Source organism: Oncorhynchus keta, chromosome 6 (assembly GCF_023373465.1).
Source record: "Oncorhynchus keta strain PuntledgeMale-10-30-2019 chromosome 6, Oket_V2, whole genome shotgun sequence".
Lineage (NCBI taxonomy): Eukaryota > Metazoa > Chordata > Actinopteri > Salmoniformes > Salmonidae > Oncorhynchus > Oncorhynchus keta.
The window spans coordinates 39,746,359-39,763,221 of NC_068426.1; the positions used below are offsets into that span (position 1 = coordinate 39,746,359).

General features: G+C 44.1%; 1 protein-coding gene across 1 annotated transcript in view; it reads left to right on the forward strand.

Moving 5' to 3' along the window:
* The first annotated feature begins 1,104 nt into the window (after positions 1 to 1,104).
* The window catches only part of LOC118385509 (protein Niban 2-like), a 64,399-nt gene continuing 48,640 nt past the window's right edge, over positions 1,105 to 16,863 (forward strand). Inside the window, exons 1-5 of the mRNA XM_035772713.2 lie at positions 1,105 to 1,502; positions 11,844 to 11,974; positions 13,145 to 13,273; positions 13,475 to 13,580; positions 13,980 to 14,147. Of these exons, the coding sequence (XP_035628606.1) occupies positions 1,448 to 1,502; positions 11,844 to 11,974; positions 13,145 to 13,273; positions 13,475 to 13,580; positions 13,980 to 14,147 (589 nt within the window). The 5' untranslated portion in view covers positions 1,105 to 1,447. The remainder of the gene's footprint in view (positions 1,503 to 11,843; positions 11,975 to 13,144; positions 13,274 to 13,474; positions 13,581 to 13,979; positions 14,148 to 16,863) is intronic.

The window sequence follows — 16,863 nt, forward strand, 5'->3', positions numbered from 1 at the left end:
CAAGCAGCCTAATTCTGGTATTTTCCCCACTAATTGGTCTTTTGACCAATCACATCAGATCTGTTCACATTAGATCGTTTTCAGAGCTGATCTGATTGGTCAAGAGACCAATTAGGAAAAAAATATTCAAATTGGGCTGCCTGTTGAAACACAGCCTTTTTCAGGATCGATCTGTCTGTCTGAGCCAGTTTTTTTTAGCAAATAATTGGATAGGATCATTCTGATCCAGATATCACAATATAGTTGTGTTTACACAGGCACCCCAATTTGGATCTTTTTCCACTAATTGGTCTTTTGACCAATCATATTAGGTCTTAAAAAGAGCTCATATGAAAAGGTCTTATGTGATTGGTCAAAAGACCAATTAGTGGAAAAAAATGTCAGAATTGGGATGCCTGTGTAAACAATATCATATTGTATCATATCAATATAATATATAAAATATCACAGAATCCAGAGTTTCAGTGCTTTGAACAGGGCTGCACCTTGCCATCTACTGGATAGGTTCGGGTACTACTACACTGTCATAGGGACAAATAAATGACTAAACTACATGAATAAAGGTACCTAGGTTAAAAGTAATAGAGCCTGCATGTCATGTAAAAGTAAGTACACACTTCTCAATATAACAACTGACCACATGCCTATACTGCGGTCAATTTAACATAATTAACCTTTAGTTTTCAGATGTAAGAACGTTTTCTAAGCCTTGTCACCTTAACTACATTGATATTTATTGGTTGTAGAGCATTTCACCTTTCTAAATCCACCTTTCCAGTGGAATAAAGTAATCCTGATTTATCACCTTTGAAAAACGTAAAAACAGCATTTAATCTTACAAAATCCAAATACCTATATGGAGGATCAGAATCTAATTTCAGTTTTGAAAAACCCAATTCTAAAATATAATACTATCGGATTGCAGGAAATCTGATCTGATCGGATTAAATGCATAGAAATATAATTAATCAAGACAATGATTCATCCGTTCTATTCATTACTTTTCTATGCATTTAATCTGATCCGATAGGCGAAATCCAGATAATAATTTTAAAAAACTGGGCCCAGAAGATTAATTTGAAAGCCACACCCATGACATTGAATGGAGGCTGAACACGTTGAACAATTATGAGTTTCAGAGGGTGTGTCTTGTCAGAATGAACGAGCCCACTGTTACATTTAGTCCAGACGAGGTACAACAATAAACGCTCTTCCACAACTTTCTGTCGACCCAGGTTTGCTGGAGGATAAGCGACCAACTTGCGTTTAAACATTGAATGTGGGGTCGTTTCGGGGGAGGGCAAAGTGTTACGTAGTAGGCTAGTGTTTTTCTTCATCGCCCGGTTTCAGATATTGTCCTTGATATTGGCCAAAGCGCCTCTCTTGCCCCTTCTCTTGGGGTCGCGTTCGTCGGGGATCGTTGTTAGTTCACCAAGGGGGTGTAGCCATGGGGGATGTTATTTCCACTCACCTGGACGAGGGCAAGCGAGAGATGATTACAGGTAAGTTCTCCCTTCTTATAACAACTGAACTCGTGGAAATTTTAATTTCCCACTAATTTCCCTCTTGAGTTGCTGCCTAATTTGCGTAAAATGTGAAGAGAGGTACAAGACAATTGATTTAAAACGATACGTCCTTCCACACTCACCGGAAACTTACTCGACAGTCAGCATCACACGAAAGTTAGGCTACAAATGTTTCAATAAATTACAGAATGTCAAATTGCCGCGCATAACCCTCAGCTGAAGTACATTTCGAACTGTCAGTCTCCTTCCCCCTGCTTGAAGCAAGCCCGAAGTGGAAGTTCTTATTTCTCAGAGATAATAACTGCTTTCCCAATGACGGGCGGCTTGATCATAATGTTCGTGTACTAGTTTGGCCCATACAGAAGTCTATTTAAAGCATGTATTGCCCAACCTCTCACTCCCACAGATTATGTTTGTCAATTTAGGGAGCAGTGTAGGCTGAACTGTCACATGGACTGAACTAATTTAGGTTTGAGGAATGCAATCCCTCTTGTAGAAGTTATATACTATTGCTTGAACATTGGTCTGTTAACTTCTCATGTTGAAATGTGTCCTTCTGAAAGATCAACAAGGGTGAGCGCTGGAATGAGGGCAGGCCTATTTGGGCTACTTGTGATTCACTGAACCAGTCCACAATTCAACCCTGTTGATGTACATTTGCTTGGGTGAAGTGAGGTCCGATCAGGCTACTCCAAACTTGTGTTCTCCATAGCTAACCACTCAGTCTGGGGTTCCGACCTCAGAATCCAGGATGTGTCTGGTTGTGGCTGGAAACAATGTATGCCCCCCCCCAGACTCACCCTCGTTCCTGATCACAACTGATTCTCTCCACCATGAATGTCTGTTTGTGCCTCCTGTAAGACTTGTCATCCAGAGAACAGACAGATTTACAGACATCTGTGGTCTCTCCACATAAGAATGGATTAATCCCAATTGGCACCCTATTCTCCAGTCCAGTATATAGGAAATAGTGTGCCATTTGGGATGGAATCTCTCCTAGGGGAGTCCTTCCCGGTAACATCCTGTATCAACTGTAACACTGCTGCTTCTTGAGAAGGTGAACGCCAGCTAAGTGCTGTAAACACTACTACTTCAGTCAGATCTGTGGAAGTGACGGGTCTGTCGCAAGTGGCAAGCAACTTCTAGTGAGGCTCTCAGAATGTCATCCATCACAAGCTAAAGGAGCCTCGTTTACACCTTGCAGTAACATGTAGGTTTTTTGATCTGATCAATATGATCTGATCATGGTATTAAAATGTCTCTTATCTGTCCACTTTGTCTGCATTTTGACCAGATTTCCAGGTACCTCCCTAATATATATATATATATATTTATTTATTTATTTCAAACTAACATGAATTTATTTGGTTTAATACCATTATTAATGCCATAAGTCATTGGTGCTTCCTGTCAATGATGTTGGAGGCGGGTATAATGATGAATTTAAATGGCTTGACCATCCAGATCATTTTACACTCGATCGCTATCCAGATGCAATCGGTCCCTGACTACCTCCAGAGGTGGTCAGGAAGAACTGTTCACAATCACATTACATCTTTTTAACGATCTCCACTTGTAAAAACGTGGGCACAATCAGAACGTGGACAAGATCAGGACAAAGGATGCTAGTTAGCACCAGGTAAAAACCGGGCTAAAGTAGGCCAATTTCCCTACTACTGCAAGTACGTCACTGTTCATAGTAATATACACACGACCTAATACTAAAAAAAATAAAGCCAGTTGATATAATAGTGAACCCTTCCTCCACTCATAAGTCTGCCTGTATTTTAGTCTGGTAAAGAGCGAGGGCAGAAACCAGACTGTAGTTGTAGCTTCTAAAGATGTCCAAAGCTGCCGTTTTCAGAAGGAAAGAGAAGCAAGTACAGAAGGAAAAAGCAGGTAGGAACATGACTTGGTATTAATGAACAGAAAGACAGTCTGGTTCTCACACAGTAGAATGGGAAGTAACCCCCTTCCCATTCTGTCTATATGGCTGTCTTTTATACATGCCTTTTTAATTCATCTCAGTTTCATTTTATACCTTTTGTCTATTTCACAAACACAACCCAACCAACTGCTAAAGGTGACAGCCCTGTGTGGGTGGGAGGAGTGGTTAGTCAGCTCTTGTCTGTGGGGAGTATACTGTTTGGAATAGTTAGCTGTACTGGGGGATGCCTCCACATTTGCTGGCAAGGTACATTCTCACCAGCTGACACACACACACACACTTCTGTTTTCTTTCCTACTCCTAGACTTGTGTTAATCAGTTGTCAGTGAACTGCTTGACCCGAGTCCATCACTCCCTCATCCCCTAGTACATACAATACAGTAGACCTACCCAGTGACCGTGCATACCATTGAAGCTGCAAGAGTGTTCCAGTCAGTCTAGTTTTCCATCTGTAAAGAGTTCCAACAGTCTGCAACCAACAGAAACAGGAAGGCTAATGTTCAATGCATTCTGACTACTGTACCTCTCGCTCTCATATATATATATGCATGCATTCATGCATGCTGGAGGTAGGTGGGGGTGCTGTCCATCTAACCCCCAGACTGCTCCTTTTGATCTGATGCAATCAAAGCCAGGTTTGAATTGGACTCTAGATGACAGGGCATACAGTTTCATAACTTAGGCCTTGAGTGTAATCAGATCTCCATCAGTTTAGTCTGCTGCAGTCTGTCCGTCAAGCCGTGCCTTCATTCCAGTGGCACACTAACCCAGCCTGTCGGAAGTGCAGTACGTGAATGAAATATACTGAACAAAATATAAACGCAACAATTTAAAAGATTTTACTGTTATAGTTCATATGAGGAAATTAGTCCATTTTAAATAAATTCATTAGGACTTAATCAATGGATTTCACATGACTGTGAATATAGATATGCATCTGTTGGTCACAGACACCTTAAAAAAAAAAAAGTAGGGGTGTGGATCAGAACCAGTCAGGGGCCTCCCGAGTGACTCAATGGTCTAACGCAGTGCTTGAGGTGTCCCTACAGACCCGGGTTCGGATCCTAGGCGGTCTCTCAACCGGCCGTGACCAGGAGTCAGGGTGCCTGCAGGCTGACTTCATTTGAATAGTGTTTCCTCCGACACATTGGTGCGGCTGGCTTCCGGGTTAAGCGGGTAGGTGTTCAGAAGTGCAGTTGGGTGGGTCATGTTTTGGAAGACACGTGACTCGACTTTCACCTCTTCCGAGTCCGATGGGGAGTTGCAGCGATGAAACAAGATTGCAATTGGATCTCATAAAATTGGGGTCAGTATCTTGTGTGCCCACCATTTCACTCATGCATCTCCATCCCATAGAGTTGATCAGGCTGTTGACTGGCCTGTGGAATGTTGTCCCACTTATCTTAAATGGCTGTGCGAAGTTGCTGGATATTGGCGGGAACTGGCGCGCTGTTTTAAAAGTCGATCCAGGGCATCCCAAACATGCTCAATGTGTGACATGTCTGGTGAGTATGCAGGCCAAGGAAGAGCTGGGGCATTATGCTGAAATGTGAGGTGGTGGTGGTGGCGGTGGATGAATGGCATTCAAATTGCCATCAATTTAAAATGCAAATGTGTTCGTTGTCCGTGGCTTATGCCTGCCCATACCATAACCCTAGCACCATCATAGGGCACTCTGTTCACAACATTGACATCAGCAAACCGCTTGCCCACACAATGCCATACATAGTCTGCATTTGTGAGACCAGTTGATGTACTACATTCTCTAAACCAACGTTGGTGGTGGCTTATGGTAGAGAAATTAGCATTAAATTCTCTAGCAACAGCTCTTGTGGACATTCCTGCAGTCAGCATGCCAATTGCATGAACTTGAAATATCTGTGGCATTGTGTTGTGACAACTGCACATTTGAGTGGCCTTTTGTCCACAGCACAAGGTGCACCTGTGTAATTATTATGCTGTCATGGTGTTCGATGGGGTTGAGGTCAGGGCTCTGTGCAGACCAGTCAAGTTCTTCCACACCGATCTCGACAAACCATTTCTGTATAGATCTTGCTTTTGTGCATAGGGCATTATTGCGCTTAAACAGGAACTAAGTCACCAAGCCCAAACCATAAACAGCCCTGGACCATTATTTTGCCTCCACCAAGCTTTAAAGTTGGCACTATGCATTTGGGCACGTAGCGTTCTCCTGGCATCCGCCAAACTCATTCGTCCGTCGGACTGCCAGATGGGGAAGCGTGATTCTTCACTCCAGAGAACGTATTTCCACTCTGCTCCTGAGTCCAATGGAGGCGAGCTTTACACCACTACAGCCAACGCTTGGCAATGCACATGGTGATCTTTGGCTTGTGTGCGGCTGCTCGGCCATGGAAACCCATTTAATGAAATTCCAGAAGATCCATTCTTGTGCTGACGTTAGTGAGTGTTGCAACCAAGGACAGATGATTTTTACGTGCTGCCCATCAGCAATCGGCGGTCCCATTCAGCACTCGTCAGTCCCGTTCTGTGAGCTTGCGTGGCCTACAACTTTGCGGCTGTTGTTACTTCTAGACCTTTACAGCAACAGCACTTACATTTGATCGGGGCAGCTCTACCAGGGCAGAAGTTTGACCTACTGACTAGTTGGAATGTAGACAATAAGTTTTTAAAAAATAGCACAATTTGGTTGGGAGAATGCAAAACGTCAGCCAGGTTCTTCGGTGCCATCCTGTGGGTGAAATGGCCAAATCCACTCATTTGAAGAGGTGTTCACTTACTTTTGTGCGTTTGAGGTAGATGTGTACATGAAGGCAAGGCAAAGTGACTAGGTATCAGGATAGATAATAAGAGTAAAATAATTAACAGATTTGCAGGTGAGTGTGCGTGTTTGTTGTCGGTATGCGTGGTGTGTGTGTGTGTGTGTGTGTGTGTAAAGTACCAGTCAAATGTTTGAACACACCTACCCATTCAAGTGTTTTGTTTATTTGTACTATTTTCTATATTTTAAATACTAGTGAAGACATATAAACTATTAAATAACACATATGGAGTCATGTAGTAACCAAAATGTGTTAAACAAATCAAAATATATTCAAAGTAGCCACCCTTTGGCTTGATGATTGCTTTGCACATGCTTGGCATTCTCTCAACCAGCTTCACGAGGTAGTCACCTGGAATGCACTTAACTTAAGGCACACCCGTTAATTGAACTTGTGGAATTTATTTCCTTAATCCATTTGAGCCATTCAGTTGTGTTGTGACAAGGTAGAGGTGGTATACAGAATATAGCCCTATTTGGTGAAAGGCCATATAATGGCAAGAACAGCTCAAATATGCAAAGAGAAACGACAGTCCGTCATTACTTTAAGACATGGTCGGTCAATACAACAAATGTCAAGAACTTTGAAAGTTTCTTCAAGTGCAGTCGCAACAACCATCAAGCGCTATGATGAAACTGGCTCTCATGAGGACCGCCACAGGAAAGGAAGACCCAGAGTCACCTCAGCTGCAGAGGATAAGTTCATTAGAGTTACCAGCCTCAGAAGTCGGCAATTAACTGCACCTCAGATTGCAGCCCAAATAAATGCTTCAGAGTTCAAGTTACAGGCACATCTCAACTGTTCAGAGGAGACTGCATGAATCAGGTCTTCTTCATGGCTGAATTGCTGCAAAGAAACCACTTCTAAAGGACACCAATAATAAGAAGAGACTTGCTTGGGCCAAGAAACATGAGCAATGGACATTAGACCAGTGGAAATCTGTCCTTTTGGTCTGATGAGGGCAAATTTGAGATTTTTGGTTCCAACTGCTGTGTCTTTGTGAGACGTGGAGTTGGTGACTGGATGATCGCATGGAGGAGGAAATGTGTTGTGGGGATGCTTTGCTGGTGACACTGTCTGTGATTTATTTAGGATTCAAGGCACACTTGCCAGCATGGCTAACACAGCGTTCTGCAGCAATATGCCATCCCATCTGGTTTGGGCTTATTTTTAATTAATATTTATTAATTTAACCTTTTTTATTTAACTAGGCAAGTCAGTTAAGAACAAACTCTTTACAATGACAGCCTACCTGGGAACAGTGGGTTAACTGCCTTGTTCAGGGGCAGAACGACAGATTTTTACAGGGATTCGATCTAGCTTCTTTTAGGTTACTGGCCCAACGCTCTAACCGCTAGGTTACCTGCCGCCCCAGTGGGCCTTGTCCCACTATCATTTGTTTTTCAACAGGGCAATGACCCAACACACCTCCAGGCTGTGTAAGAGCTATTTGACCAAGAAGGAGAGTGATTGAGTGCTGCTTCAGATGCCCTGACCTCAACCCAATTGAGATGGTTTGGGAGGAGTTGGACTGTAGAGTGAAGAAAAAGCAGACAAGTGCTCAGCATATGTGGGTACTCCTTCAAGACTGTTGGAGAAGCATTCCATGTGAAGGTGGTTGAGAGAATGCCAAGAGTGCAAAGTTGTCATCAAGTTAAAGGTTGCTACTTTGAAGAATCTTAATTCTAAAATATTTTGATAACACTTGATTACATGGTTTCATGTGTTCATAGTGTTAATGTCTTAACTATTGTTCTATAATTTGACTCGTACTGTGTGTGTGCATAGAGTCTGTGCAAGAGTTAATTAATGGTTACCTGGACTATTTATCAGTTATATGGCTTGGGGGTAGAAGCTGTCTTGGAGCCTGATGGTCCGAGAGCCGATGCTCCAGTATTGCTTACCGGACAGTAGCTGGTTGGACAGTCTATGGCTTGGGTGACGAGTCTTTGGCAATTTTTTTTTTAGGCCTTCCTCTGCCATCCTGGACCTCTAGATCAGGCGCCAGGGAGCTCGGCCCCAGTAATGTACTGGCCTGTCCACACCACCCTCTGTTGAGCTTTGTGGTCGATGGTGGTGCATTTGCCATACCAAGCGGGGATGCTCTCAATGGTACAGCTGTAGAACCTTTTGAGGACCTGAGGGCCCATGCCAAATCTTTTCAGCCTCTTGAGGGGAAAGAGGTGCTGTCGTGCCCTTTCCATGACTGCAGATGTGTGTGGACCACGTTAATAACAGTGATGTGGACTCCAAGGAACTTGAAGCTCTTGACCCGCTCCACTACAACCTGGATGCAGGCATGCTCTCTCCTATTGCATGATCAGCTCCTTGGTCTTACTGGTGTTGAGGGAGAGGTTGTTGTCATGGCACCACACTGCCAAGTCTCTGACCTCCTCCCTGTAGGCGGTCTTATCGCCACCAGTGATTAATTAGGCCTACCACCATCACGACATCAGCAAACTTAAAGGAAAACTCCACACACAAACTATATTTTGGTATTTGTTTCATTAGTCCATTGTTGAGATATTCCCAAAATGTTTTGCATGTCATCATTCAAGTTTTCAAGATGTGTAACTTTCAAAATGCATCATGATGCTGCATTTTGCATATCTTGATATCGACCTTGTGCCATCCCAAACTCCACAGAACCCCTCTAATCAGGTTAGCAATGCTAACAAGTACATGTAAATGCTAACGAGTGCAGTATTTGACATAAACTATTTGCAGGACAGACATCCCAGCTCATAAAGTTAAAATGCTACACAGTTTGCTGCACCCACAAATACAATATTAGACAGCAAGGCACTTGATCCAGTAGGGGATTCTCTGCTGTTACCAAGAGAAGCTTGATTTTGCAAGAAGCTAACCACTTAGCTAGCAAGGTAACTAGCGACTTGGCAAACGTAAAAATAAATAATAATAATTAAAGTTTGGAATTCCAGGGTGTAAGGTCTCTCGTTGTTGTGGCTTGTAAAACAACTGCTGTTAAGCTTCATAATGTGACAGGTGAAATTAGAACGCAATCTGCGTTAGCAAAGCAAATGCACAACTGCAGAGCATTTAGCACATTTTGATTTCCTGTTTGTTTATACAGTTCGTTCAGTGCTAAAGTGGTGTTTGCTTGTAGAGATGCATACAGCCCTGATGATTACAGATGAACTCTCTTGGTAGATGCGTGTCTGCAGCTCACCATGAGGTGTTCTATATCAGGCAAAAGCTTGAGATTTCCTTCACAGTGGAAGCATTGTGCTGGTTGTTTTATGAAGACTCCACCCCTCACCGTTTGGAATTGCCCGAGCACTCCTTTGTCCGGTCGTACCGTTGCATGGAGCAAACCACTGAGTCCCACTTACATAGTCAACCAGCCATGTCTCTGCTCGGCATATAATATTGCAGCTTTCCAAGTCTCTGATTGGAGACTCTCTCGAATGAAGACACACCGAGGCTATCATTGGGGCGTCAGGTAGCCTAGTGGATAAGAGTGTTTGGCCAGTAACCGAAAGGTCGCTGGTTTGAATTCCCCGAGCCGACTAGGTAATAAAATAGGTCTGTGTCCCTGAGCAACTCACTTAACCCTTAACCCTAATTGCTCCTATAAGTTGCTCTGGATAAGAGCGTCTGCTCAATGACTAAAATGTCAATCATCTGTTAGACCAGCAAGAATTGATTTATGTAGGTGGAACTGTCTCCATTTTAGGTTTGCAAAATGTCAGTAACTTTCCAGGTTGGAAGATTCCCAGAATCTGAAGGGTATAAACTAGAAATCTGGGAATCGTTCAACCAGAATTTCTGGGTGTTTTGAAAGTTGGCTGAATTTTGCAGCCCTAGACCAGCATGAAACGTCTATTAGACATGTTAAACGTTTTGTCTGTTCTGTTTTAGATCCCTCGTATAAAAACACGGGGCATTTCAGAAAGTGACTGTGTTTTGAGTTTACAGGATAAACCCTGTTTTCTCTGTTCCCTCCTCTTCCACTGGTTCTTATCTTGTTGTCAGGTCTTTCCTTCCTGCCCTCCTACTCAAAGCCTCCTTTCTCTTTCCTGTGGCGCCTTCGCCATAAACATCTCATGGACTGGTGTCCCGTTGAGCTGAGACCACTGAACCACCACAACCCTAAATGGACTGTGAGCAATTCTGTTGTTGTTTAAGTCCTTTCAAGAATGACTCTGGTTAGACCATGGTATGTTACCATTCAACAACATGATGCTTGATTGTCTGTATTAGGGTTGCAAAATTCTGTTAACTTTTAAATGTCCAGGTTTTATGAGAATTTGCAGGGGGGAATAACTGGGGTTTTGCAACCTTACTCCAGATGGTGTAGTCTGCTACAAATACAATACATTTGGCACAATCCTATTCCAGGCTCATATGCTCCTTAACTGTTAAAAAAAAAAAAAAAAGGTATGCTAAAGTCATCTTCAATATCTGTTCCAATTGAGAATGAAGTTATTGTACCACCATGATATGTAGTGTTTTCTCAGGGAAGGCTGATGTGACTCCTGACTAACTTTCCTTTATAAAGACACATGGTGAGCAATTTTAATTTTACTGCTTGGACATTTTCATATAAGGCAGATAGAAAGGTGGTAAAGATACTGGAGGGTTAATGCCCTCTCTTCCAGTTTCTCTCTGCTTTTCCTGTCTGAGTCCGAGCCTAGTTAAAAGTCACCTTTTATAGCCCTCTACACGCCTGTCCTCAATGCCCGCCTCGATAGTATGAGACCAACGGCTTGTCTTCTACACCAAGCTCTTAGCCAAATCCTCTGTGATCTGCCGAGTCACATTACTGACGTGTCACGCTTCTCTGGCTCTGCTGCCAGCTGAGACTGAGTTTCTGTGACTGTGTGGCCTAGCTGTGCTCTCACGGTCTCTGTGGCTGTTTTTCTGTGATTGTTGATGGTGTTTAATGTTTTGACTGTGATGTTTGGGTAACCGGTTGTCACTTCCGATTTACATAATGGGTTATCAATCAAATGTATTTATAAAGCCCTTCTTACATCGGCTGATATCTCAAAGTGCTGTACAGAAACCCAGCAATGTAGGTCTAGGGCAGGTAGCACGTCCGGTGAACAGGTCAGGGTTCCATAGCCGCAGGCAGAACAGTTGAAACTGGAGCAGCATCACGGCCAGGTGGACTGGGGACACCTAGTCATCAGGACTACCTGGCCTGATGACTCAGAGGCATGGTCCTAGGGCTCAGGTCCTCAGAGAGAGAGCGAGAGAATTAGAGAGAGCATACTTAAATTGACACAGGACACCGGATAAGACAGGAGAAAATACTCCAGATATAACAGACTGACCCTAGCCCCCGACACAAACTACTGCAGCACAAATACTGGAGGCTGAGACAGGCTGGATGAAGGAGACACTGGCCCCGTCCGACGATACCCCCGGACAGGGCCAAACAGGCAGGATATTTCCTTCTCATAAATGTATTCTATCGGTGTTGCCAGCTGTGTTTATGGTCTGTTGCCAGGTGTGTTTACGGACTGTGTTGCTCTTCAATTGTGTTGTCTATCCTGTGACTGTGTTACACTCCAACTGTAAATTCTGTCTTTCTTCCCACAGCTCATGCCAGGCAGGTGATGGGGGAGTTTGGCCATGTGTACAAGGAGCAGTATGCTGTGGCCCTCTTTAACATTGTCCGCTTTGAGATCGAGGGGGGAGGAGGGCCCCAGTCACAGCTCCTGCACCGCAAGGCAAGCGGCCAAGCCGGCCTGGGGACGACTGTCTATTGCACTCGTTCACCCCTCTGTTTTGCCCCAATTCTCTCTCTTCTCACTCCAGCTCTCCATTCTATTCAGTTCCTCTCTCACTGTATTCCCACACCATCTGTAACTCTCCTTCTCTACCTCCCGTTTTATCTCTTCCTCACCATCCTCTGAGTCTCAAGGTTTTATCTCTGAGTGCAAGGCCGTGTGTGTTTTTAAACTCGATGGACAAAACGCGTACTGTAGCCATCTCCACTTCAGTGCTGTGGAGTTCTGTGTTAGCCATTAGTCAGTGCTGTGGAGTTCTGTGTTAGCCATTAGTCAGTGCTGTGGAGTTCTGTGTTAGAACAGTGCCTGTGTTACAGCAGTGCTGGGGAGTTCTGTGTTAGTCATTAGGTGCTGGGGAGTTCTGTGTTAGAACAGTGCTGGGGAGTTCTGTGTTAGTCAGCACTGGGGAGTTCTGTGTTAGCCATTAATGGGGGAGTTCTGTGTTAGTCATTAGTCAGTGCTGGGGAGTTCTGTGTTAACTGCTGGGGAGTTCTGACTAAGTTCTGTGTTAGTCATTAGTCAGTGCTGGGGAGTTCTGACTAATGACTAACACAGAACTCCACAGCACTGACTAATGACTAACACAGAACTCCACAGCACTGACTAATGACTAACACAGAACTCCACAGCACTGACTAATGACTGTGTTAGTCTCCGCCATCGAGTCACTGGCGGGAAAGTGGATTCACACATGAACAAACGGGGATGGTGCTAAGAATGTTGTTTCCCTCTCCTCACTACCCGTGAATAACGCACAGGCACCACATTTTACAGAGCACTGCCAGTCAGCACCTTCCAAGCACACAACCTCTCTTCTCCCCTTTTATTTCTGGCCTTTCTCTGCTGTGATTAAGCTGTTTTGAGTTCCAGTATTTTGATCTACTACAGGACATGTAAAAACGAAGTGTGGTTGTGTAAACACTATCCGAAACTTGTGTGCTCTCACTTTAGCCCTCCGGTCTCAATCGCCTCCAGCGTGTAAAATAGAATTAGGCCTGACGTTACTGTATGGATGAGTCTCAAGTAGCACCCTATTCCCTATATAGTGCACTGCTTTTGACCTAAAGCCTGATGGCCCTATCGCTAACTCTGTCTGTTGTGTTGTGGTAGAATCCTCTAGAAGACCACTCGATCTTCTCTGGGGGTCTGTTCCAGTACTTGGAGGGGAACAAGAAATGGAGAAACCGCTTTGTCTTCGTGGCCGACACGTATGACGTTAGCTTCTACGAGAACAAAGTGGTGAGGGCAGTCGGAAAAACTGAAACTATATATTTTCTTGTTTTACCTTTAACTTCATAACCAAATGTCAATGTCAGCTAGTCTGAATCATTTGCGTCACAACCTTAGCTGTGGGCTGATGGTTCTGAACGGCTTGTACATCATTTTCTTTCACCCTCTCTCCTTGATACTACCCCCTTCTCACTCCGTGCTCTCTGATAGGCTCACGAGAGGGGCTTGCACCCTAAAGGAACCATCAACTGTGCCGGATACAAAGCTCTGACCTCCATGGAAGAGTACCTGGATCTGGTCAGCACCAGCCTGCCAGGTGAGAGGGACGATTTGGTAACGGCCGCTGACTGTATAATAAACGGCCGATCATGAGAAACGCTTTTGGATTGTGGTTGAACCAGGACTTCATCCAATGTGAGATCAAGTGGTGAAGTCCTCAGTGGCTCGCTGGGCCGTATTCATTAGGGCCTCTGTTCAATCTGGTTTGCTTAAGCGTTACGTTTCCCTAAATGCGTTCTCGGCTTATGCGGGGACATTGCCTTTTCAATTTCAATCGCGCTGAAACTCAGAAGTTCCGCGATACCGATTTGAATAGAGCCCTAGGGCACACTGTAGCAGAAGTTTAGCAATCAGTCTGTTTTCTTCCATTTGGTGACTAGCGAATACAACCCTGATGAAGAAGCTATGAACATTAAGTGTGTGTGTGTGTTTTCAGGTGTAAAGGCTAAGGGGGGCAGTGGTCCATTTGTCAAGGGTGCCACCCAGTTCCCCCTGATCCTGTGGCACCCGTATGCCCGCCACCACTACTTCTGTGTGCTGACAGAGAAGGAGCAGGCGAAGTGGCACGCTGTGCTCCAGGACTGTGTCAGGCACAGCAACAATGGTGAGAAGCTGTGAACACAGTTAACACATAGTGTACACACAGCCATTTGATGGTTCTGGATGACAGGTAGGGAACAACTCAGAGACTCTCCCTCAGCTCCACCCTGGCCAATTATCGCTCTTCTGCCTTACTGCCATTGTTCACAACACAGACCAGGGTGTGTGTGTCGCTATGTGAGCGTTTTGCATACCATCTCAATGAGCTGGTCTATCAGTGAGAGTGAAATGCAGCCAGGCAGGAATGTTTTTTAAAGTTATGATAGTCTGGAGTGGTGTTCCTCTACTCTGAGTACTGGAGGGCATGTGAGTGGCAGGGTGTGGCCTAATTCTTTATTACCACAATTTAATAAATGTAAGTAAGCCTTGTCCAATCCAGAACCAGCCTTAGGTTCCTGCCCCATATTTTGTTCTGTAGCGCGATGCATCTTCAAGTAAACAGCCCAGACAGGATGCTCTATTAACCAATCAGTCATTTGATCTGTATGAATACAGCCTGGTGTGGTGAGTGCAGGGTGCTACACAGTAAACATTGGTGTTGGATGAGGTGAAACTCCCCTCCCCTCCCCACGATGACAGTAGTAAATGTGGAGTGTGTTTGTGTGTATTCCCCTACCTTGCGGAGCATATAAAGAGACGTTTATATTTGTTTATTTAATTAGGATCATTAATTTAGCTGCTGCTGCAGGGAACAAAAAAACAACAAATGTAATGCATAATATTCATCACAGAATACAATGCATAATACTATACATAATATATAAAAATGAGGGCTGTATAACTATTTAAATAATTGTGATGAATCACAATTTTTTTATTTTATTTTAAATTAGTTCAAATATGGTAAGTAACACATTTTTTATTTTTAACATATAAACATGTTTTTAATGGCATATTCACCATAACAAGCAATACAATTACTAATGCACCCAGTAGGGCTACTCCCTCATACATTTTCTTGAAGTACACACACACACACACACACAGAGTTAAAGTTTCAGCCATTCCAAATGATTGTTCTACCAATTACTAATTGGAGGGTTGGCTATAAGAAAACAAATAACTGTCTCTATGGATACAAAGGGCATAAATGTGTCCAGTGTCATGAATTCCACACATAAGCCTATCACCATAGACTTCAGTCTTCCTCCTATTTATTTTCACTGAGCCAGTTGTTAAGACAAACGAGCCTGCTGCTCTTTTCTTCTGTACGATATGCCCAGAGAGTGAAGACAACCTCTCAGGCAGGTGTTGCCAGGTAGATTTATGCAATTCAGGCCAGCCTGGCGTGTGTCCCTGCATGCTGTGACCACCAATGTAGTGGACAGTCGTCCATGTTGATGCTGGGCTCTGCTTTGTAAAGCTCCACACATTTTCTCATTGGACTCCCCGTGAAGTGAAAGAGGTCTGGGACTGTAGGTGTGAGTAAGGATGACAAAGGCAGAGAGAGGGGTACCGTTACAAGGACTTTATTCTGTCACGCGGTAATATGGGGAAAGGGGGCTGGACGGAACCAGAGTAAAGAAATTAAATGTCAAAGCCCCTCTTCTACCTTACCTGCCTACCCACTACTTACCTAACCTCTCCTACCTTACCTGCCTACCCACTACTTACCTAACTAGCACCACCTGGTGCACTAACCAAAATACAGGGGGTGGTCCGCCCAGGTCTTACCTCGTGTGCCTAGACCGTGAATATACTATGGGTATATGTATGCCCGCGGGCCTCTTGCCTAAGCACTCCCTTCGTGCCTTCCCCTTACCCCCTGGGAACAATTGAAACAGAATATTATAACCAATTTCACAAACGCACTGAGAATCACAGGACATCAAATAGGTAGGCTCTAACTGAGCAACAAACTCACACAGAACATACCAAAGCTGCTCCCATCTACAACTAACCTAGTACATTCCAACTGCCTGAGAAACAACCAACATATGCTATAGCCATCAGCCTCCTCTCTCAGCAATCATCTCAGCAGTCTATCTCTTCTGAACAGAATACTGGCTTTTATATAGCTTCAGTAGGAGTCTAATCGGATACAGCTGTAACTTGACGAGGGGGCGGTGTCAGCTCCAATCATCAATGCCCAAATGCATAATTTGTTTAACTTTTCATGTTCAAAACTGCACTCCCCACAAACAATAGCATGGTATTCACTGCTACTGTAAATTGGACAGTGCATTTAGATTAACAAGAATTTAAGCTTTCTGCCAATATCAGATATGTCTATGTCCTGGGAAATGTTCTTGTTACTTACAACCTCATTAGCCTACATTAGCTCAACCGTCCCGCAGGGGACCCACTAATCATGAAGAAGTTTTAAACCTTGGGTCGAACACTGTGGCGATCTTCAGCCGTGTGAGGTTGGCGTTCTCCTTTTGGTTTCTCCAGGTCTATAAGATGAGAGCTGGTCGCCTCGCTTTGAGTTCTTAGGAAACGATGTAGTTTTTTTTAATGTATTATTTCTTACATTGCTACCCCCCGGGGAAATCTTAAGTCCTGTTACATACAGCCGGGAAGAACTATTGGATATAAGAGCAACGTAAACTTACCAACATTACGACCAGGAATACAACTTTCCCCAAAGCGGAGCCTCTGTTCGGACCACCACCCAGGACAATGGATCTAATCCCAGTAGCCGACCCAAAACAACGGCGCTGCAGATGGAGTGGCCACCTGGTGCAGTTCTACGGAGCCTGACATCACCCACCGCTCCC